Source organism: Schistocerca piceifrons, chromosome 6 (assembly GCF_021461385.2).
Source record: "Schistocerca piceifrons isolate TAMUIC-IGC-003096 chromosome 6, iqSchPice1.1, whole genome shotgun sequence".
NCBI lineage: Eukaryota > Metazoa > Arthropoda > Insecta > Orthoptera > Acrididae > Schistocerca > Schistocerca piceifrons.
In genome coordinates this window covers 48,718,001-48,743,708 of record NC_060143.1, presented here as the reverse complement: position 1 = coordinate 48,743,708, position 25,708 = coordinate 48,718,001, and the positions used below count along the sequence as shown (strand labels likewise).

Below are 25,708 nucleotides of genomic sequence, written 5' to 3'. Positions count from 1 at the left end.
AATTGAAATAAGAACACCGTGAATTCATTGTCCCAGGAAGAGGAAACTTTATTGACACATTCCTGGGGTCAGATACATCACATGATCACACTGACAGACCCACAGGCACATAGACACAGGCAACAGAGCATGCACAATGTCGGCACTAGTACAGTGTATATCCACCTTTCGCAGCAATGCAGGCTGCTATTTTCCCATGGAGACGATCGTAGAGATGCTGGATGTAGTCCTGTGGAACGGCTTGCCATGCCATTTCCACCTGGCGCCTCAGTTGGACCAGCGTTCGTGCTGGACGTGCAGACCGCGTGAGACGACGCTTCATCCAGTCCCAAACATGCTCATTGGGGGACAGATCCGGAGATCTTGCTGGCCAGGGTAGTTGACTTACACCTTCTACAGCACGTTGGGTGGCACGGGATACATGCGGACGTGCATTGTCCTGTTGGAACAGCAAGTTCCCTTGCCGGTCTAGGAATGGTAGAACGATGGGTTCGATGACGGTTTGGATGTACCGTGCACTATTCAGTGTCCCCTCGACGATCACCAGTGGTGTACGGCCAGTGTAGGAGATCGCTCCCCACACCATGATGCCGGGTGTTGGCCCTGTGTGCCTCGGTCGTATGCAGTCCTGATTGTGGCGCTCACCTGCACGGCGCCAAACACGCATACGACCATCATTGGCACCAAGGCAGAAGCGACTCTCATCGCTGAAGACGACACGTCTCCATTCGTCCCTCCATTCACGCCTGTCGCGACACCACTGGAGGCGGGCTGCACGATGTTGGGGCGTGAGCGGAAGACGGCCTAACGGTGTGCGGGACCGTAGCCCAGCTTCATGGAGACGGTTGCGAATGGTCCTCGCCGGTACCCCAGGAGCAACAGTGTCCCTAATTTGCTGGGAAGTGGCGTTGCGATCCCCTACGGCACTGCGTAGGATCCTACGGTCTTGGCGTGCATCCGTGCGTCGCTGCGGTCCGGTCCCACGTCGACGGACACGAGCGCCTTCCGCCGACCACTGGCGACAACATCGATGTACTGTAGAGACCTCAAGCCCCACGTGTTGAGCAATTCGGCGGTACGTACACCCGGCCTCCCGCATGCCCACTATGCGCCCTCGCTCAAAGTCCGTCAACTGCACATACGGTTCACGTCCAGGCTGTCGCGGCATGCTACCAGTGTTAAAGACTGCGATGGAGCTCCGTATGCCACGGCAAACTGGCTGACACTGACGGCGGCGGTGCACAAATGCTGCGCAGCTAGCGCCATTCGACGGCCAACACCGCGGTTCCTGGTGTGTCCGCTGTGCCGTGCGTGTGATCATTGCTTGTACAGCCCTCTCGCAGTGTCCGGAGCAAGTATGGTGGGTCTGACACACCGGTGTCAATGTGTTCTTTTTTCCATTTCCAGGAGTGTATATCATCTTCTTAATCAATATTAGATCAAACAGGACCTGTTGGAATCATAACGTGTAGGCTTTCACGGCCAGAGTCTTCATTAGTTAAAACTTACGGGTTGAGAGGCAGTGGTCGAACTGTAAAACTACTTCTTCCTGATGTTTCGTTGCCAACTACGGGCAACATCAACCGAGGTGAGTCGACGACTGGCTGCCAGGCCGTGGAGGTCCCGTTTATATAGAGCGCATAGAGGGCACCAACATACGTCACGTGGGGCCGGCTGTAAGTCTATCTCTGACTAGCGCCAGTATTCTTGATTGAAGGTAATCATTATCCCATAATTGGTGTAAAATCGACCGCCATATCTTGTATAGTTTCAAGCCTACCTCTTTTCTGTTAAAATCACTGTGGTGTTTCAGAATCTCTATAGCTTCCCTATACATGGATCTGTATAGCTACCTTATACATAAAGGCATCAAAAGGATCCTACAATGAAAGTTTAGGAGCTACCAATCGGTTAATAAAAAAGTCTTCCATTCTTGCAGAGAATAAAAAATATCTATGTAAAACGGAAGTTTATCTTTCTAGATTATATGGACCACCGAAGGTATACGATGTGTGGTGGGTAGCTTATCAAAATATTTAACTTACAGTGTATCAAGAGATTATTCGATGTTGTCTGGACTACGGTTGTATGGTGTATCGCAATGCGACTAAGATTTACTTCTCCAAATTACTCATTAGTTCAGAGCCATTCGTACCGGCCTTGGATCCATGGTTCCATGCCTACAAACGTTCTCTTAGTGGAGACAGGAAAGATGCCCTACACGTTAGACGTCACATACTGTCTGTCATTCAAGAAATAGCCCCCGTGGAAAGTCCTGCTTATAGGAGTATAGACTGCATTTATCAATTACTGAATAAGAATTAAAAGTTCGTCCATGTGCACAATCTTTAACTCTTGGAATCCTGTCATAAGTTGTATGTGATGTTCTTCATATTTGCCTTTATTTGAATATGATCTTGTTGGACTCAGCTTCCAAGTTCCTAACTGTAATTATAATATGACAAGCTCGCTGAATGTTAACGTAAATTGGCGATTTAATTGCCTCACTGAAAGTCTGTGGCCTGGTTATATCTGTATATGTACTAATGGATCCAAAATTCCACAGGAGGAGTATACCGAATGTGCTTTTCTATGCCCTCAGATCCAAATCAGCAAAGCCTACAAACTGCCCAAAAATGCTTCAGATTTTACGGCGGACACTGGCGATTTTGGAATGAATTAAGTTTGTATCTTCAAGTTCCCTCTTAAAAATATTAATCATTCCGAAATCCCAGTGTGTTCTGAAAAGTACACAACACCAGAGTTGGAACATAAAAACAAACTGTTATATTTTGGATGTGATGCTCGAATATATTCGCTGTAAACAGAGAGAGTAGACAATAATTTTGATGTGGGTGCAATTCCACGCAGGCATACGGTATAAAAGGAAGTTAATGTCCTGGCGAAGGAAGCTCCATCTACAGGAACTGTCCTCGATGCAGGCTACTTACTTGAAGTCGAGAACTATACAAAATAGCAACTGCAAGACGCGTGCAATGTCTTGCAACAAACAAAAGATGAATATTATGTTGCATTACAGCTTGAAATTACTAAAAGGTTGAGATTGAATACGCCGCATTTGGTCCAAACTACGATATCCACCGTCATTCAACTCCGCCTTAAACATGCCTCTTTTTCCTGCCGGCCGCTCTGGCCGAGCGGCTCTAGGCGCTTCAGTCCGGAACCACGCGGCTGCTACTGTCGCAGGTTCGAATCCCGCCTCGGGCATGGATGTGTGTGATGTCCTTAGGTTAGTTAGGTTTAAGTAGTTCTAAGTTCTGGGGGACTGATGACCTCAGATGTTAAGTCCCATAGTGCTCGGAGCCATTTGAGCCAATCTTTTTTTTTTTGCCGCGCGGGGTAGACGCGCGGTCTGGGGCGCCTTCTCACGGTTCGCGCGGCTCACCCCGTCAGTTTCGAGTCCTCCCTAGGGCATGGATGCGGGTGCTGTCCTTAGCGTAAGTTACTTTGTGTTACGTTAAGTAGTGTGCAAAACCTAGGGACCGATGATTTCAGCAGTTAGCTCCCATGGGAACTTACCATTACCGCCATGCCTCTTTTCCTATACATTTGTATTATAAACAGTATTTACGATTACCCCGCATGTGGGTGTGATTCGAGTCAGAAGCTATGTAAACTACATCTTGTTTTCGTGTTTCAAATTTGGCAATAAGCGATCGGAATTTCTGACGACTTTGATGAATACGGGTTACCTACTCCCTCTGACAGCTTCTGTTCTTTTGATTTATAAAGACATGCGCCTCTATAGAGCGATTGTCAGTTTTCTTAAGAGTGTAGAAAAAAAAATCTGTAGGACCCAAAGTTTCATTCATCTGTATAACTTACTATTAAATTTAACAACTAGTATGAATTGATAACATCAATATCTCGAGTTTACTTATCATTCTGTTTAATAAATATTTGTTGTGGAAGGAACTGACGGCTTGAGCTCTGAGTTCTGTAAACATGCATTTACGTATTTATATATTCTGCGTAGAGATACAGGTTGGCAATTATTGAACTATATGAGTAAGAAACGTAAATTATTAACAAACTACGTCGTACACACACTTTATTCAACGTGTAAACGTCACTACAAATATTCGGATTTAGGTTATGTCGTGTTCGATATGCCTGCTATCATTGGGGATGATGTGGCGCAGAAGAGTGGTGATATTCTGCATGACACACTAAAGAGTCAGAACATCGATGCTGTCGATGACCTCTTGAATGGCTGTCTTGAGTCAGAAATGGTCTCGGGGTTATTGTTGTACACCTCGTCTTTAATATAACCCCACAAAAAGGAGTCGCATGTTTTCAGATTCGAAGAACATGGCGGCCAATCGAGGGCCTTGCCAGCGGAGCCAGAATGCGGTCCCGAAAGTACTCCTCCAGGACATCAAACACTCTCCTGCTTCGATGGGATAGAGCTCCCTCTTCCATGAAACACATCTTGTCGAAATCGAGGTCACTTTGGATGATGTGGACGAAATTATCTGCCAAAACCTTCACGTTATTCCGTGACTGGACATTGGACACCACACAGTGGCCCGTTGGAGGTGAACAGACTTCTCGGTGCGAAATCTGGTTTTCAGGCCCCAAATGCGCCAGTTTTGCTTACTGACGAACCCATCCAAATGAAAGCGGGCTTCGTCGCTAAGCCAAACGATACATGAACATACTAATTCGCATCATGCCCCGCGGCCAACTGTGCAGTTTGAACTTCCTAACGCAAACCGTTCAGAAGTTATGACGATCCTATTTCATATAGTTCAATTAGTGTCACGCTGTATGATCTCCATAGTTAGAGTACAAGCTCTTAAGGGGCTCCGGAACGCCCTATACTTGCAATGTTAAAATAACGCTTATAAATTACATCTTTCCTCACAAAGTATTTGAGGTAGGAAGTTGAAGTTTTTACAGATTATTTATTGGAATATAGGCTACAACTTAACACAGGGATTTTACAAAATTTTAGTTCAGTTATTAAAGATGATTTTTTTCAATTGTAATGAAAATTCACATTTTTTTGCAATTTTTTATTTATATATTCAAAAAATACAGTTTTTTTGGAAAAAGGCTGTGTTAAATTATGCAGAAGGTACTGTGTAACATTTACTGAAAGTTTGAAACAAATATGTTTGGAAGATCCTTAGAAAACATGTAATTAGTATGAGAAAATAAAAGTTTTGGGAATCGAGCGACAAAGATTAGATTAACTTTTTAGTGCATTTCAGGTCCATAGGATGGATTATCTTCATCCTCTGCAAACTCCTCCTCCAGCTTCCTCTTGTTCCTCCTCCTGTTTACTCTTGCTTGTATTTCTAGACTCTTTACAGCCCTGTCTGCAGCCCGAAGGCGTTCCTTGTCTAAAGCAAGCATCGCTCGTTGTTGTGTTCTTAGATTTTGCTACCATTTTCTTCAGTTGCAGTTACTGCAACACTGTTCCAAAAGGTGGTCATGTATGAACACTTATCACATTTCAGTTGTATTTCACTAGCAAGTCCTACGTGCTTTATTATGGACAGTTCCAGACCAACTTCACTACAATGAATACATCTTACACAGTTTGAAAAAATTCCTTTGAGAACCGACATATCAAATATTTCATTCACATCCGATTCGCCCATTAAACATTCATAGTTTTCACGCATTGAACCAAGCTTCTTCTGTGAAGTATTTTCTTTCCCACTTTGACTGCTATGGGCAGGTGTACTTGAGAGGTTAGGTTCACTCACTTGGTTATCATCTTTATTGTTTACAGTAATAACACATACCTTTGTCTTTCCAACATTTCTCCTTTTCTTAAAAGCCTTCAGAGGATTTCTAATAACTTTACTTTTACTCATTATTATACTTCAACAAAACAGAGACTCAAGAAACAGAATTAATTACGAATATTTTCGAGATAACGACAGAGTAAATAAACATGAAACAATCGACAATCACACCAGCGATATATATTGAACCATCACAGGTTAGCCACAACATATACTTTATCTCACATCACTAAAATGTACCTGATGAACACGGACGTTAATAATAACACCATTTGACAGCAGTTTAACAGCGCCACAGTGGGTCACGCCCATGTAGAACACATTTCAAAAAAAAATTAAAAATAGTTGTAGTCTTCGGAATTGAATAAATTATATATCTATTAAAAGGTAATAGTCTGCAGATTCAGAAAACGCAACAAAGTAAAAATTGAACTTTTCATGATTTTGAGCCTTTCCGGAGCCCCTTAAGGCCAAACGAAACAAACTTCGCAAGGACTGAATTGCTGCAAACTGTCTGCTGCACGTTCCTGCGCCGCGTCTGCCCGCAGAGAACCCTCTGCACTGCGGCTGCGAGTCGCAGGAGATGTGGCAGTGGCTGCGCGACCACCAGAAGCTGGTGGGCGTGACGACGCGCTCGCTGCGCTGCGAGCAGCCGCCAGAGCTGCGCGGGCTCGTCTTCATGGAGCTGGAGCCGCCGCGCTTCTGCTCGACGCCGCTGGTGCTCAAGCTGGCCATCCAGGACATCCAGCCGTTCAGCGTGCTCGTCTCGTGGCAGAGCCGCGAGCACTCGGGCCTGCTCGGCTACCGCGTCGCTTACCACGCGCTAGACCGCGACGACGCCGTGAGTACCCAGGCTCCTACCTGTTGTGACGTATCTTGTAAAACATTTCGCCATAGCCTCCTTGAGATTGAAATTTCTCCAATTCCTCGCGACCCGTTTTCACCTGTTGCTTTTTCTTTTTGAGACTTCTCTTTCACAGCAGCAGTTTTACTGCTAACATGGGAGCTATTCTGCCCTTTGCGACTGTATAGTCCCATCTGGAGCAATTTCTATATTCAAAAGGCAAGCGTTGAAATGAAACACATATCACATAAGTAAACAAATACTAGCAACCAAAGGTTATTTTACCTAATGATATGCCCTGCTTACTCGCAGGACAGGACAGGTAGAATAAATCGTGGAAAGGGGCCAAAATAAGGGACTGCCTGTTACACTCGAAAATTCTACTTTATTGTTTGACCAAACATTACAAGACCCCAAAAAGTTTTGTAAACACACAACTTTAATCTTTGGGACTTAATTACTGGCTGAAAGCCACTTTAATTTAAAGCGGCTGAAGGCCAATATGTTATAACGTAAGCATGATCAGAAGTTTAAAGGCAAGCCTTATCTTAAAACAGTTGTGTAGTTAGGCTGAAGTAAACAAGTTAAATTCAAATCGGCTGAAGGCCGAAGACTTAAAAATTCAAAAAACTTTTTTTAATGCCAGAAGGCTTACGTCAAACAATAAACTAGGCTGAAGGCCTTAAGAGTAAAACAACTCTAATTTATAACACAAAACCGGCTAGAGGCCCTATAAGTACCAACAACAAGGACAGATTTAAAAAAAAGGCAGTACACACAAGGACGCCGAGATGTTCAAGGGTCGGCCTGTAATTCCAACACTAACTCTTGCTTAGGTGCGACAGGCAGTTGTGCCAACCATTCACGGTCGGACGACAACCCAACCGACCGAAAGTCAACGGGCCCTTCGAGAAGATAACTTCCGCTCCAACCGACCAGCACACAACAGGGAGGTCAATGGAACAGCCTAGAAGATATTGGGGCCCACAACCAATCATACACGGAGCTGTCAAACTATACACCGTGCTGGACAGCAACAACACGATGAGGAACCTACACTGCCCGAAATTTACGTCAACGTCCAGGGCACGTAACCGGAACGTTAACAGCCACAAGGCAGAGGATTCCCCTGGTGCACTCAAATTCAAATAACCAAATACAGTGAAGCTTCACCGGAGGGTGGCTAGAATTTTCCAACTTTAAAATCATGTTGTTGCTCGCGGGAATATCCCAACAGCCAATAACGAACTCCAAACGACACAATGTGAACAGTCTTGACTTGCTGGTAGGTTAAATCAAAACTCAACTTTCGTGTCCAGGGTCGGTGAGGCAATGACCTCATAGCAATGGAAACAGCGCCACACACTCAGACACCACGTAGAGCCCACCATTGGGCCCCGGTCAAACTACTCCCCGCCGAGAATTCCTCACTGCTCCACGCCAACCGACCGACTCCTCCGAGCCAGTACGCCGACAACAGTTAAAATAACTTGTCACTCAAAATCACACCAACTATATGCAATTTCACGAACAGTTGAACGAAGAACTATACAATGCTAACGGCAGTGACTGTACATTAACAGTGACGAATCACGCGTCGGCACACACAGCCAACCCATAAGCGATCGCCGGCCAAATTCACGTCGTCCGGCAAGACGACCGACCGACGACCAACCAAAGTCGTCCATACTCCAAGCATGTGTGTCGACTACCGTCGGACGAGTCATGGCGGTCCCGACCACACAGCTGCCGCACCCTGACTGAAGTTGTGCCGCGTGATAAATCAAACACTGCCAGGTCCGAATTAACTCACAACACACGGGAAGTAATAGCAGTCCAGCATAGATAATATGGGAGTGCCGATATCGATAAGCTCTGCTGCTGCCGCTCACGGGCAGGCAAGGCAGCAACTCAGCGACACCAGTAATTGAAAATTAACATAACGAGGTGGCAGTACGGTAAAAAAACAAGATGTAAAATAAGAAATTGCACGAACACGAGCTATGCACGGCTCAGTTAGTAAAACATTTTGTAGATAAATAATAACCCTCCACCTCTAGCCACCGCTAAAACGATATCGCATAAACCAGCAAACAAATTCAGGTATGAACACCCACCCCTGGACCATAATAAACAAAATTAGCTAACAATAATTATATACAGATATTGCATATTCCTACTAACGTTTAAAAAAACCCGAAGCGATGTAGATGACACTGAGACAAGTACTTTAAAATAAGACACGAGGTGTTGCAAATATCGGGAACCACCCCGAACGTGGACGACAAATACTGAAAACGTGACGTCACCGGATGACGTACCTCGTCGCACGTTTAGTGGTGAAGGCTATGGGTCTGTCGCACCTGATCATCCCAACCTGTCAAGTACTTATGCCGGTGTGGCTTCGAGCTTAAGTGCATGGTTTAAGCACGCGTTTTTACTGGTCTCGCGGTCTTTGCTGGTCAGTAGCAAAGTACACTGTAACAAAAGATTGCCAAATTGCGTCACAAGTGAATAAGTATAAACAGCAGAATTGCATCGCTGCCAGTAGACAACCTACATGTTCTTTACAAAACAAAGTCTGTAAACAAGAAAGGAAGGTGTGGTGTCACCGTCAGACACCACACTTGCTAGGTGGTAGCCTTTAAATCGGCCGCGGTCCGGTAGTATACGTCGGACCCGCGTGTCGCCACTGTCAGTGATTGCAGGCCGAGCGCCACCACACGGCAGGTCTAGTGAGACGTCCTAGCACTCGCCCAGTTGTACAGCAGACTTTGCTAGCGATGATATACTGACAAATACGCTCTCATTTGCCGAGACGATAGTTAGCATAGCCTTCAGCTACGTCATTTGCTACGACCTAGCAAGGTGCCATTACCAGTTTATATTGAGATTGTTATTAATGTATCAACAAGAGCGATGTTCTCCAGTTATGGATTAAAGTTAAGTATTCAAGCAACTACGTTCTTTATTTTGAGACTCAACTCCTTTAATTGTTCCAGACCTTACGCCAGTCTGCGTGAGCGTAAACGCGTGCCTTTCGGCTTCCTCCAAACTCCGTGAATTGGCTCCTGCCAACAACAGAAGGTACAAAAGGAAAGAAACAGAAAATGAGAATACCTTTTGTTTGGTTATAGCGAGGACAATAATTTGGCAACGTCTACGTTTACGGCATATCATACGAGGGCTGTTCAGATAGCAAGGTGACTTTTCAAATTGCGCGGGTAACGTAGATTCGATTATCGATTTTGTTTGTCATGTTGGTACATATGTCCCTAACATATGTTCACAGTTTCAAGTGCACAGCATACTTCGTTTGTTTTTGACAGATTGAAATGTTAGACATGTTTTAGTATGCTCGGTGATTTTCGATTATTATTAAAAATAGAGCGAAGAATTTGCATCATATTTTGTGTAAAAATTGGAATAAAGTGCTCTAAAACACTTGAAATGTAGACAGTGGAACACGATGAGTATACTCGAAGTAAACAGAACGTTTAGAAGTGATACAAGCTCTTCCAAGATGGCCGGGCAGATGAATATGACGAGCCTCGCTCTGGACACCCCAGCACATCAACAACAGATGATAAAAGTCGAAGCTGTGAAGAAAATTGTTTTGGAAAATCGTCGAATTACCATAAGAGAAGTCGCTGAGGATGTTGGCACATCATTCGGCTCGTATCATGCAATTTTTTTTCGGGTGCTTTGGGTATGAGATGTGTGTCATCGAAGATTGTTCCAGAACTTCTCAGTTTGATGAGAAGAACTGTCGCATGAGCATCACTCAGAAGCTCTTGAATGACGTCAATGATGATTCTGATTTGCTCAAAAGGGCCATAACTGGTTACGAAACATGGTTTTACGGTTATGACATCGAAACCAAATTCCAATCGTCCCAATGGAAACATCCCAGAGAGACAAGACCGAAGAAAGCACCCCAGGTTCGAGCAAATGTCAAAGATTTGCTTACTGTTTCGTCAGTTACCGTGGCGTAGTACATCATGAAGTTTCGCCTCAAGGTCGTACGATCAGTAAAGAATATTACCTAGACGTTATACGCCGTTTGCGAAAAGCAATACACAAAAGACGTCCGGAATTGTGGAAAAACAACTCATGGCTTTTGCATCACGACAGTTCACCTGCTCATTCATTGTTACTTGTAAGAGACTTTTTTTTTGGCCAAAAACAACACGACAAACATGTCTCAGCCACCATATTCACCCGATTTGGCCCCCTGCAATTTTTTCCGGTTGCCAAAACTGAAGAGATCTATGAAAGGATGACGATTTCCAATGATTGAGGAAATAAAAAGTACATCGCTGGAAGTACTCAAGGCTGTGCCAAAAAGTACTTATGAGAAGTGCCTCTGGGTTGGAAAAAGCGTTGGCACAAGTGTATTGTGTCAGAAAGGGATTAGTTTGAGGCGTACTACATGAATATCGATGAATAAATAAATATATTTGCTCAAAAATTATAAAGTTACCTTACTTTATTTGCCCGCCCGGTTAGCCTTTCGGTATAACGTAATGCTTTCCGGGCGGGAAGGCGTGCCGCTCCCCGGCACGAATCCTCCCGGCGGATTAATGTCAAGGTCCGGTGTGCAGGCCAGTTTATGGATGGTTTTTAAGGCGGTTTTCCATCTGCCTCGGCGAATGCGGGCTTGTTCCCCTTATTCCGCCTCAGTTACACGATGTCGGCGATGGCTGCGCAAACACCTTCTCCACGTACGCGCACACCATAATTACTCTACCACCCAAACATTGGGGTTACACTCGTCTGGTGTGAGACGTTCCCGAGGGGGTCAGCTGGCGGCCGAACCAAACAATAACCCTGGGTTCGGTGTGGGGCGGCGGTGGGTTGAGTGGACTGCTGTTACCTGTTGTTGGGCTGTGCACCACTGCGGGCTACGGCGGGGACGAAGCATCTCCGTCGTTTCTAGGTCCCCAGTTCAATGCAATACAATACCTTATATTTGAACACACCCCGTATTTGCAAAACATGTTCTAAAACAGAGTAGCCTAGCGCAGCGATATGCACTACTGCCCGCTGTTGTCGACGGTAGGATCGAGAAGCCCCCTCGTTGTACATGCGGTAAGGTCAACACCGACTCAGAGGAATGCCTCGGCGCTTTCTGGTGACGTCACGTCAGCTAGGCACGCCGAACGCCAGGTCTGTTGCAGGCAGAAACGCCTGGGCGTGCTTATCACTATAAATCTCTTTATTTTTGGACAAACTGTTTGGTATTGTTTTGGATTCTGCAGTTTTATTTAGATGAAAGATTTTCTTATTATCGTAAAGTTACAAATGAAGATCATAGTTCTGTATTACTGAATCCTGCCGAAACAAACGTAGATCAATATGAGAAGATGCTTTGCCCCATTGCAAGCTTCGGAAATTTTACATTCAAGAAATTATATTTACTTGATCCATTTTGTTATCGAAACTTACCCCAACCCCCTTACAATGAACTCGTTTCTTTTGTTTAGTTATTTTCGTTTGAGATCGTCACTGGAAATGTGAACTAATTTACATGTGTAAATGTCCAACTATTGCCAGTCATTAGATTACAGTCGTTTTCAATGAAAGGAATTTTAAACAGGAAACAAAATAGCTTCATACATCGAAAATATTGCTGAGCTTAAACTTTTTTAAACACGCACATTAGAAAAGATAAATATTCCCCTCTTGCAACTGAAAGGGGATACTTTATAAGAAAAAAAAAATTATTTGATAAAACAAGGATCTCTCTTTTGCCTCTTCTTCTGTCCCCCAGCCCTCCCCAACGTGTACAATCGCAAGATATTTTATGAACATTCAGTGCTCCTCACCCCACAGTCAACCAAGATACCTAAAGAAGAGCACCAATACGTTCACAGTTTCTTGTAAAACCAACCCAGTACCAACGTAACTTCCTCAGGTTTACAAGTAAGGTAAAGAAACACGAATTCTGTTGCTGCTGGACCATGAAGTAGTTTTTGTGTGTCAATCCTTAAAACAGGTGGAAATTTAAGTTCAGGAGTATACTATTTGTTAAGAAGTGTAATGAATTGCACAATTGATTGCAGAAATCTCTCAGAACAATGTGTGTTGGTCAACTACCGCCAATAGTTTCACATTTTCCTGTGTCAGAGAGGGAGACACCACCATTATGAGTATGCCTGCAACAGACGCGGCGTTCGCCGTGCCTAGCTGACGTGACGTCACGAACAAGCGCCGAGGCCTTCCTTTGAGTCGGTGTTGGTAAGGTACGTCGTCTGCTGAGGTCACGTGTTCAATGTTTGTCCTCTACTTTTGGGGTATTTCCGGATATTTGCAACCCCATTATATAAAAATACTTCTCTCAGTGTCATTTACGTCACTTCACGAGTTTTGAAGGTTAAAATGAATCATCCTATATACAATATTAGCGAGTGGAGGCATTGCCTTCTGGGGAACAGCGACCACTACAAATCAAGGTTGCAGGATCCATGGCTACATAACGTCTGAAGACTCTCGCACTGGTCCAGTGAAACACGTCAAAATAAAGAACAAGTCACATCCGATTTGTGCCTGCTCTGCAGTTTTAATATGAATGTAAGTTAGGACATGTAAACGTGCTACCCCTTCCGCCCTCCCCCTCCTCCCTTCCGCTCTTGTTATAAACCCTACCTCAACATACATACACATTTCAAAATACAGTTTATGTGCAAGGTTGACTACCTGGTTCAGAAATTTACGTTGTAACCTCCACATCCTTTCAGTCACAGTCCACTAATCAATATACGCAATACACTCACAAGGGAACCTCCCCATCGCACCCCCCCCTCAGAATTAGTTGTAAGTTGGTACAGTGGATAGGCCTTGAAAAACTGAACACAGATAAATCGAGAAAACAGGAACAAGTTGTGTGGAACTATGAAAAAATAAACAAAATATACAAACTGAGTAGTCCATGTGCAAGATAGGCAACATTCAGGAGCGCCGTGGTCCCGTGGTTAACGTGTGCAGCTGCGGAACGATAGGTCCTTGGTTCAAGTCTTCCCTCGGGAGAAAATTTTAATTTTTTGTTTTCAGACAATTATCAAAGTTCAGGCACTCACATATAATCAACTTCGCTCTCCAAAATTCCAGGACATGTTCAGATTTGCTTGGACATATGCAGGATTTGACGGTCTACACACGGAAAAATTTGAAAACGTTAAAAACATATGTTTTGACAGAGCACAGACAAAACTGTGCGACTGTGAAACTGTTGCATTCATTTGTTGTAGTTTATGTGACAAACTCTTATGTTTTCACACATTTTTGGGAGTGATTATCACATCCACAAGAAAACCTAAATTGGGCAAGGTAGAAGAATCTTTTTACCCATTCACCAAGTGTACAAGTTAGGTGGGTCGACAACATATTCCTGTCATGTGACGCACATGCCGTCACCAGTGTCGTATAGAATACATCAGACGTGTTTTCCTGTGGAGGAATCGGTTGACCTATGACCTTGCAATCAAATGTTTTCGGTTCCCATTGGGGAGGCACGTCCTTTCGTATACTAATCGCACGGTTTTGCGGTGCGGCCACAAAACACAGACACTAAACTTATTACACTGTACAGAGACGTCAATGAACGAACGGACATATCATAACTTTGCAAAAATAAAGAAAGTAAAATTTTCACTCTAGGGAAGTTTTGAACGAAGAACTTCTCGTTCCGCAGTAGCTCACGCTAACCACGGGACCACAGAGCTCCTGAACTCTGGCTCACCTAGATGTTGCTTATCTTGCACGTGGACCACTCAGTTTGTATATTTTGGTTAGTTTTGTCATAGTTCCACACAACTTCTTCCTGTTTTCTCTATCGATCTGTGTTCAGTTTTTCAAGGCCTATCCATTGTACCAACTTGTAACTAAATCTGAGGGGGGTGCGATGAGGAGGTTCCCTTGTCAGTAACGTTATTTGGAGGTGCCCAGAACTATCACTCTCACAAGCAATACATCGTAAATTCGACTCTAATGTCAGTTATAGTTGTTAAATATAAACATATACTAATCAAACATTAATTTATTCAAACTACAAATAAAAATGATATAATAAATACATAAGTAATATACGGTATATAATGAACAAACAGTGTTGAAAACAAAGTAACTTTGTTCCCTGGCTTTCAGAGTTATAGACTGCTGAATAATTAGGCCTTTGCAACTAAGTCCTGACGCACTCCGCGCATCGTTAACTTTAGATCAGTTGCACGAAATAAAATGACAAATTACAGGGAGTGGGCGCTTTGATATTATCGGCAAACCACGTGCATACAGCAGAGCTACCGTGGATTTGAGACAGAAACCAGTCCATGACATAAAAGCTGTGGATGGCTCTGAGTTTCCCTAAGCGCCGGTAATGCGGATTACCCTCAGTTTGTGCTAAAATGACGCCGCTGTCGTGCTACTGGCTCTGCCGCGGAAGACGATGCCACCATCGCAGCTTGAACACTGCACATCTGTGCAGGAGCCGACTTCCTCGTCTCAAACCGATCTTCAAACCGCGGGTCTGTGACAAGACACAGCCATAAGCACAGTCCACAATGTCTAACCTTGCCCCATTTGGCCAAGCTTAACCTGTCTTCATAAACCCCGGGGGCGGAATCTTCACCTTCCCGCGGATATTCACGGCCTCTTACAGATTCCCGCCAATGCACATTAGTCCACCAATGATTAAAAGTGCGGAGAGCACAGCTCCCATTGCGTAGAGACCTATGTCACCAAAAATCTCGCCAAGGCAAAGCGTCTCTAAAAACATCCAATGTACACTCGGAATTCAGCCCCATTTCTAAATAACAGGAGTCACAGCACCGTCACTTTGACGCCAGTGACGCCTCTACCAATACGACCTTCTTGCGTTCTCCTTTAGCTTTGCTACAGAAGTGCTGAAAGTGTACACCAAAAGAGTTACGAAGCTAGGCACATTATTTTATCTCAATCTGGTTTTTTTTTTCGAAAGAGGCCGATAGTTGTCTGCAAGGGCTGCCTATCCAGTTCCCCTTACTCACAAACGCACCTTGCTCAGCGTTTCCCATGCTCACCACAGACGTACGAAAATAGGCGTAACATCATCAGTTTATAGACATAAAGTAATCATGCCTTCTAAAGTAGTACGTACAGTCTATGTAATTAACAATCTTGGCAACGTGAATTGCTTTTCTGTAGATCTCCATTAATATTATAATTAAAAATGTACTTGAAAAAAGGCTTGCCGCCTATCATTATATGTATTCAGATACATGGAAACCCATTTGTCCTCTCCCCCCACCCCTCCCCCCTTTCCAATCTTACCGCAATATGCGGTGTGTTGCAGAACGACTTTTTAAACATTTGAGGGATTGCAGAGAAAATTTTGGACGTTTTAAAATGAACCTGTAACCGGAAATGTGATATAAAGATTCTACAGCAGTATGTACAGACCCAACCGGTAGGCTGAATGAAATACGAGAGTACTGTAATTTAAAAACCATTTATTGGCAGAAGAGTACAATCAAATACCGTAAAACGAATCCGTGGCTTCACTACCGTAGAGTAAATGTTCCATGTGACGACCATTATCTTAATTACATAACATGCAACGACAGACCATGTTTTATCTGATTCTTCGTAAAATTCCGCGCTCCTTTCTAGTGGCACAAAACGCTGTAAAGATCCAGTGAATAAATTCAGGTACTGTTCTGTTCCTACTGGTGGTGTGTACGCTGGAGGCTTGACATAACCTTAGAGGAAAAAGTCAAATGGTGATGCCAGGTGAGCACACAGTTCAAGCGACTGGGCATTCCCTTCCAGTTGCTTTCGTCATGAACTTTTCTGTGACATATGCCCTGACCTAACAACAAAAGTGCGCTAGATCACCATCCTTCGGAAATCCCAAATTAGTGAACGCGTAGATGGGAATGTCCTTCACAAGTTCAGTACAGCATTTTCCGGAAGCTTGAACTATCATAAACTGTTCAAACGATCTGGTAAGACGTGTGGTTCAAGACGGTGACCTCCAAGAGTTCCAGTCCAAATGTTCACAGTGAATGGTACCTGCTAAATGTGTGTACGTATATGAGTATGCGTGTTCCACATCTCCTCCTAGACCACAGGACCAATTTCAGCCAAATTTGGTACACGTATCGCCTACTATCTGGAAAGAATACCAGTCAAAGGGGTGGGGGTGGGATTGAAAAAGGCAGTGTAGCCAAAGATTCATGAATACTGCATGGGGGCTTAATTATTAAATTTGAAAATCATTTTTATTTTTCGTAGCTGTATGTCCGATTACGCTGTGTCTCGTAAACGGTTGGCCCTGACTAGTATTATTACGCAATCTGACTGCATAGAACAACAACAAAGAATGAAATGAAAATTTTCGTTAACACAATTAATTAATTAAGTCCCCAGCAACTATAAAACCTACGAAACCAAACCACAAGTATAACTGTTCTGTGTGTGGAAGTATGACTCAACGTACACATCTGGCACGGTTCTTCTTCAATAAGACAAGAAATTTCAAATACCATTTATACTGACGTGATGAAAAAAAATTAGAAACACTATAATTGCACAAGAAAACCAGAATTACACTCTAATACAAGAACACAAGCCAGATGCTTTGTTGACTGAACCTGTAATGACGCATTATTCAGGACATTGAAATAATGAGAAAAAAAAGAAAAGTAGTTGGTTACCTTCATTTATATTGATGAAAAGCACTCTAATCATTACAATATCTCCACACCGACTCGCTACTACCACATCTCAACAAGAACTGACTACTGCCACATCTCGACAAGCACTCTTCACTACGACATCTCAGCAAGCACTGACTACTACGAGTTCTCAACAAGCACTGCCCTCCGCTACTTCTCAATAATCACTGCCAGTGGAGGCGGCGAAACAAAACTCTCTGGCGCTGTGGCTCAGTGTAGCCACCTTTCAATACTCATTCTTAAATCATCCAGTATTTGAGAGTGAGAGCACTCAGATACTTTCAACAAACGTTACACATAATTTTAAACATTTACGAAACTTTTTCTCCCTGACGATCCCAAGAAACGATGAAAGTAAAACAGTTTAACACCTACTACGATTTCGTAATAAAATTGTCACATGATGCTCGATGTTTTAAACTACTACTAGTGGGAGTAGTAGTTTACTACCAACTGAATTGATGACACAGTTCGCAGATAGGTATTTTGCGTGTGGTGTTAGCGAAAAAAAGTTTAGCGAAGGTTTGAAATTATGTGTAATGTTTGTTGCAAATCTATAAGTGCTCTCATTTTCAAATACTAGATGAATATAGTCTGGGTATTTTCCTCAAGACACACACGCAGTTCAGAACTGTCATACTTTTCTTTCTGTGTCGAACGTTTCGCATAAGATTACACCTCTTCCTTAGAAGATTATATCAGCATTTAAATTTATTACTCCGGTCACTATGTACAAGAAGTACTGAAAATAATGTTTGTGTTTAATTCCTGGAATTCGATAGATTGGCATCCTGCCACTTCGTCTGCGTTCCGTGTCCTGGGATTGCCGCTCATTTATACAGATAGAGGCACATAATAAGAGACAAAAGCTGTTCTGTGTAGTGCGAGACACATTTTCATAATGAAAGCAATGGTGCATTTATTTCTTGGTAATGTTTTAATGTAGCACGTGGAAATTTTGTTTAATGTATAGCAGTCGTGCTCTTGCAAGCCTGTAAATTGTGTCTGAAGGGAGGAGCTGTTGACGTCATTACGGCTGATATAGTTCGACTTCTCGGGGAGAAAAATCGCAACGGACCATACAATGCCTTGCCGATGGCTTTCATTTATACACTGGTCCGTTTCACCCGGCTGCGGCTATTTATTTTGAATGCTAAACTTGGCGGCTGACTGGCCACTGTCGAGAATGTAGCCAGTCTTCAGGCTAACAACCTGTCCCGTATGCGACGTTACGGCACGGAGAGGCTTTGCGAGTTACCACTGTATGTTTATTGTTTAAAGAGTTACGAAGTACATCACATACACCGACACTAGATGACTAGATGTTACAGAAATTTGACCTGGGTTTGTATGTGCGTATGTTTGCATTGAACCAGAGACTTAGAAACGACGGAGACCCTTCGTTCCGCCGTAGCCCTCAGTAGTTCACAACCCCACAACAGGCCACAGCAATCCACCCACCCCACCGCCGCCCCACACCGAACACAGGGGTACTGTGCGGTTGCTCCCCCTCCCCCCCCCCCACCCATACACCCACCACCCCCGGGAACGTCTCATACCAGACGCTTGTAACCCCAATTTTTGCGACTTCACAGCTCTACAATAACTTTATTATTTGAGATATTTTCACAATGCTTTGCACACACATACAAAAACTCAAAACGTTTTTTTAGGCATGCACAAATGTTCGATATGTGCCCCTTTAGTGACTCGGCAGACATCAAGCTCATAATCAAGTTCCTCCCACACTCGGCGCAGCATGTCCCCATCAACGAGTTCGAAAGCATCGTTGATGCGAGCTCGCAGTTCTGGCACGTTTCTTGGTAGAGGAGGTTTAAACACTGAATCTTTCACATAACCCCACAGAAAGAAATCGCATGGGGTTAAGTCGGGAGAGCGTGGAGGCCATGACATGAATTGCTGATCATGATCTCCACCACGACTAATCCATCGGTTTCCCAATCTCCTGTTTAAGAAATGCCGAACATCATGATGGAAGTGCGGTGGAGCACCATCCTGTTGAAAGATGAAGTAGGCGCTGTCGGTCTCCAGCTGTGGCATGAGCCAGTTTTCCAGCATGTCCAGATACACGTGTCCTGTAACGTTTTTTTCGCAGAAGAAAAAGGGGCCGTAAACTTTAAACCGTGAGATTGCACAAAACACGTTAACTTTTGGTGAATTGCGAATTTGCTGCACGAATGCGTGAGGATTCTCTACCGCCCAGATTCGCACATTGTGTCTGTTCACTTCACCATTAAGAAAAAATGTTGCTTCATCACTGAAAACTAGTTTCGCATTGAACGCATACTCTTCCATGAGCTGTTGCAACCGCGCCGAAAATTCAAAGCGTTTGACTTTGTCATCGGGTGTCAGGGCTTATAGCGATTGTAAACGGTAAGGCTTCTGCTTTAACCTTTTCCGTAAGATTTTTCAAACCGTCGGCTGTGGTACGTTTAGCTCCCTGCTTGCTTTATTCGTCGACTTCCGCGGGCTACGCGTGAAACTTGCCCGCACGCGTTCAACCGTTTCTTCGCTCACTGCAGGCCGACCCGTTGATTTCCCCTTACAGAGGCATCCAGAAGCTTTAAACTGCGCATACCATCGCCGAATGGAGTTAACAGTTGGTGGATCTTTGTTGAACTTCGTCTTGAAGTGTTGTTGCACTGTTATGACTGACTGATGTGAGTGCATTTCAAGCACGACATACACTTTGTCGGCTCCAGTCGCCATTTTGTCTCACTGCGCTCTCGAGCGCTCTGGCGGCAGAAACCTGAAGTGCGGCTTCAGCCAAACAAAACTTTATGAGTTTTTCTACGCATCTGTAGTGTGTCGTGACCATATGTCAATGAATGGAGCTACAGTGAATTTGTGAAATCGCTTCAATCATTTGTAATAGCCCTGTATTTATGGTGTACGCTTAGGTGGAGATTGCTGTTTTCGCGGCAATCGCTGGCATAGTGTAACTGAGGCGGAATAATGGTAACCAGACCGAATTCGCCGCAGCAGATGAAAACCACCTTAAAAATCATCCACGGGCTGGCCGCCACACCGGACCTCGACACTAATCAGCCAGCCGGATTCGTGCCACGGACCGGCATGCCTTTACGCTCAGGAAGCAGCGCCTTTGATCGCGCGGTTATCCGGGCGGGCTGACCTCGGTATTGTTGGTTTCTTTTAATACGTGTAAGGGCGCTGGAAACCTGGCCATTGAGCACCCTTGAACTCCAATGACACACACACACACACACACACACACACACACTGGGTGTAGCTTAGCTTCTCTGCTCCTCGCGCCCTGTGCAGTCAGCTACAAAAAAATATGTAATTATATGATCGGTTGTCCCGAAGGTAGTAAAGAAAGTGAAAAATGTTACAGATAGAAAGATGAAACACTAATGTAGAAGTACAGAAAGACTTTGGAACTTTATTCTTAATAATGAATAGTTTTATGGAACCGTAACATATTTTAACTGGAAAGAATTTTTTGAAATGGGACAGTATTTAGTACCGTAGTACAGTTTAGAGAACAGCTTCGTGACAATAGTGCAGTGTCATAGCGACTATTTATGAGAGCTGCAACCAAAGCAGTGGTGGCATTCTCCCTGCGTTCAAGTTGTTAGTACTTACATATGTTTTTACGAATGGTAAAATACAGGGTGATTCAAAGAGAATACCACAACTTTAAAAATGTGTACTTAATGAAAGAAACATAATATAGCCTTCTGTTATACATCATTACAAAGAGTATTTAAAAAGTTTTTTTTTCACTCAAAAACAAGTTCAGAGATGTTCAATATGGCCCCCTCCAGACACACGAGCAATATCAACCCGATACTCCAACTCGTTCCACACTCTCTGTAGCATATCAGGCGTAACAGTTTGGATAGCTGCTGTTATTTCTCGTTTCAAATCATCAATGATGGCTGGGAGAGGTGGCCGAAACACCATATCCTTAACATACCCCCCATAAGAAAAAATCGCAGGGGGTAAGATTAGGGCTTCTTGGAGGCCAGTGATGAAGTGCTCTGTCACGGGCTGCCTGGCGGCCGATCCATCGCCTCGGGTAGTTGACGTTCAGGTAGTTACGGACAGATAAGTGCCAATGTGGTGGCGCTCCATCCTGCTGAAATATGAATTGTTGTGCTTCTTGTTCGAGCTGAGGGAACAGCCAATTCTCTAACATCTCCAGATACTGAAGTCCAGTTACAGTAGCACCTTCGAAGAAAAAAGGACCAAAAACTTTATTGGCTGAAATGGCGGACAAATGTACAACTAAATGAAACTTTATAGCTCCCTTAATTCGCCGACAGATAGTGCTTAGCTCTGCCTATTGTCGTTGCAGGGTTTTAAATTCCTAAAGTTGTGGTATTCTTTTTGAATCACCCTGTATATCGACTTCCTCCGAATACCCGTTGTTTCAAGCAGCATCAAAATATGAAGCCAAGAAGTTTAAAATCTCGATACTTACCGAAAATCTCTAACGAAGCGAATTATCGCTCCTGACTGGAAAAGAACACAGATCAGTTTTGTTGACAATAGAGCGAAAAATGTAAATGTGGCTGTTGGTTAGAGAATCCTAGCGCCTTTCTAAGTTTTTATAAAGAAACTTACCCCAAAGACATATGACGAGTTAAGGAAAAACCACTCCTGTAAAACAGACCTCGATCTGGAAGCCTGACGAACGTGCACAGAAAATTCGTGAACTTCTGTTTCGACGACGGACCATTCAGTACAGATCGGAATTAACTGGAATATCTTGAAACACGGTTCGGTGAAATCAAACCGGAGACCTGGAAAGAGGACGGATCACTGCGAAATTTTAGTCTAGGATTCTCGCGAGAAGATCATCGAATGGACGAATGCAGTCATCTGGGAAGACACCTCTATACGTACCCAGGCGAGGCATAGCACTCGGAAATGAGACAAAACCTAGCGAATGGAAGACGTCATTGTCGACTCGCTCAAAACATCTTGGCAAGCGAAACCAAATATCTGTCTCTTCCTCTCATTTTTTACGGGGATGCTGATTTTAGAATTCATTTTACTATGACACACACCTATTTTCCCCTGGAGTCATTGCATTATCCGATGGGATCATGTTAATCTCTGTTTGGCAATGTTGGTGTTAGAGGGTGCCTAGATACCCTACCTGTCGCCAACTCTAACGCCCCGGATGTTAACTGCATGTAGTGTTTTCCCCCATCAAAGTGTGATAACGTTTTCGAGATGTTTGCAAGGGGGGTTGTGGGTACCAGCCCGGTATTCACCTAGCCAGATGTGGGAAACCGTCAGGTAACAACATACATGTTCGCTGTCGCGCCTAGTCATTAATCCGTAGGGTGAATACGATTCGGGACCGGTACGCCGCCCATAATTCCGGAAGCGACGTGCTAACGCGCTCGGCTATTCATGCGGACCTACTAGGTTAGACTGTTGCTAAAATTTTCTGTTTAGTTCTGGTAAGATTACGTCGTGTTATGCACAGAAAACGCCCTGTCTGTAGCAGATGGGGGACTGCATTCTCCATCATGACAATGCTCCTGCTCCCACAATTGTCTCAGCGTTCTAAGTTTTCGTAAATACCGCATGATACTCTCACAGCATGTACCTTACTCACATAACCGTTCTCTGTGCAATTTGTTCTTGCTTTTGTCCGTGAAGAGGAGTATAAGTGGATTTGATGACCTATAAGTGACTAAGGAAAAGGAATGAGGGGTTAGCTGTTAGCCATCGCTGTTAGTGACTAAAACTTATATCCAATGTTGTATTCAACGATTGGACAACTGTATTATGTGTCATAAGGAACGATTAGAAGTTATAAGATTTATTTTGAAAAGAAGGGAAATATATAGATAAATGAAGAAAGAACGTAGTCTGGGCAACAATTTCTTTTATTTACGACCACCGGTGTCTATCTGCACTGCAGATCACCGTCAGGCATGGACCCAGAGAGTGTAGTTTGCCAATTTTGGTACGAGCGCCGTAAAACCAACTACATTCCTACATTCGCACCACTGTTCATAAACTCCACCTCACGGTGCCGACATTAGCATGTTCAACAGTGATACGAATGCTGACTAATGTCATTACTAACACTGTCAGCAAACAGTACCTTACAGCAGACTTGAAGAAGGTGTGCAGGGCAGACCCAAACTGGTAGTCATCAACAAAAGAAATTGTGATCCAGTCGGACATTTTATCATTTATTAAATTAACGGAGATCGCTAGTCATCAACAAAATAACTTGTGATCCAGTCGGACATTTTATCATTTATTAAATTAAGGGAGATAGCGGAACCTTTGACATGGCGTCAATGAAGAAATACAGGGCTATTACAAATGATTGAAGCGATTTCATAAATTCACTGTAGCTCCATTCATCGACATATGGTCACGACACACTACAGATACGTAGAAAAACTCATATAAAGTTTTGTTCGGCTGAAGCCGCACTTCAGGTTTCTGCCGCCAGAGCGCTCGAGAGCGCAGTGAGACAAAATGGCGACAGGAGCCGAGAAAGCGTATGTCGTGCTTGAAATCCACTCACATCAGTCAGTCGTAACAGTGCAACGACACTTCAGGACGAAGTTCAACAAAGATCCACCAACTGCTAACTCCATTCGGCGATGGTATGCGCAGTCTCTGTAAGGGGAAATCAACGGGTCGGCCTGCAGTGAGCGAAGAAACAGTTGAACGCGTGCGGGCAAGTTTCACGCGTAGCCCGCGGAAGTCGACGAATAAAGCAAGCAGGGAGCTAAACGTACCACAGCCAACGGTTTGGAAAATCTTACGGAAAAGGCTAAAGCAGAAGCCTTACCGTTTACAATTGCTACAAGCCCTGACACTCGATGACAAAGTCAAACGCTTTGAATTTTCGGCGCGGTTGCAACAGCTCATGAAAGAGGATGCGTTCAGTGCGAAACTTGTTTTCAGTGATGAAGCAACATTTTTTCTTAATGGTGAAGTGAACAGACACAATGTGCGAATCTGGGCGGTAGAGAATCCTCACGCATTCGTGCAGCAAATTCGCAATTCACCAAAAGTTAATGTGTTTTGTGCAATCTCACGGTTTAAAGTTTACGACCCCTTTTTCTTCTGAGAAAAAAACGTTACAGGACACGTGTATCTGGACATGCTGGAAAATAGGCTCGTGCCACAACTGGAGACCGACAGCGCCGACTTCATCTTTCAACAGGATGGTGCTCCACCGCACTTCCATCATGATGTTCGGCATTTCTTAAACAGGAGATTGGAAAACCGATGGATCGGTCGTGGTGGAGATCATGATCAGCAATTCATGTCACGGCCTCCACGCTCTCCCGACTTAACCCCATGCGATTTCTTTCTGTGGGGTTATGTGAAAGATTCAATTTTTAAACCTCCTCTACCAAGAAACGTGCCAGAACTGGGAGCTCGCATCAATGATGCTTTCGAACTCATTGATAGGAACATGCTGCGCCGAGTGTGGGAGGAAGTTGATTATCGGCTTGATGTCTGCCGAATCACTAAAGGGGAACATATCGAATATTTGTAAATGCCTAAAAAAACTTTTTGAGTTTTTGTATGTGTGTGCAAAGCATTGTGAAAATATCTCAAATAATAAAGTTATTGTAGAGCTGTGAAATCGGTTCAATCATTTGTAATAACCCTGTACATACCAGGCGGTTATAATTAAAGTGTAGCTGCTCACGGAATTCCAGTGAGTGCTGCAATAATCGTATGGCAGTCAAATTAGATAGATACTCTAATACGTTAATGCGGAACCATTTAACGATCGACAAAAATTAATTCCAGTTGTGGGCACTAGGTGCAAATCTGAAACCGTAAGAGCAAGAGGGACGTATATGAATGCTTCCATGTGTAATGCATTAGGAGTGGAATGTGATCAGAAAATATCAGACAGTTGAGAAAGGCATAGTGTTAATTCTATTAATAATCATTGTTTAAAAAATTTTGTTTAATATGAACAGTGGAGATGTCAACAAGATGCTGTATCCGTAAAGCGACATGATTGACAGTTGCTCGCACCACTTCCAGTGGAATCTGAGCAAAGTTGTTTTCAAATCAGGTATTAACCAAACGTGTTCCTGGTAGACAAATTCTTTTAGATGCCTTCAGAGCCAAAAGTCACGTGGATTCAGATCAGAAGACCTTGCACGACATGCATCTTGAAAACCTACGGAGATTAGACATTTGAGTAAAGTTTCATTGAGCAGATACTTCAGAAGGAGAACGACATGAATTGTTGCCCCATCTTGTATGAAAACAGTGGCTTCCACACACCTGCACTCTTTCAAAACAGGAATCACGTGCTGTACAAGGAGGTCTCGATAACGTGCAGATGTCACAATTCGTCTGACCAGTCCTCTGGG

The 25,708-nt window shown here is 43.8% G+C and overlaps 1 protein-coding gene across 1 annotated transcript in view; it reads left to right on the top strand.

Moving 5' to 3' along the window:
• Window positions 1-6,778, top strand: part of LOC124803137 (slit homolog 3 protein) — a 192,956-nt gene extending 186,178 nt beyond the window's left edge. Inside the window, exons 7-8 of the mRNA XM_047264317.1 lie at window positions 6,329-6,621; window positions 6,761-6,778. Coding sequence (XP_047120273.1) covers window positions 6,329-6,621; window positions 6,761-6,778 — 311 coding nt within the window. The remainder of the gene's footprint in view (window positions 1-6,328; window positions 6,622-6,760) is intronic.
• Window positions 6,779-25,708: the final 18,930 nt, after the last annotated feature.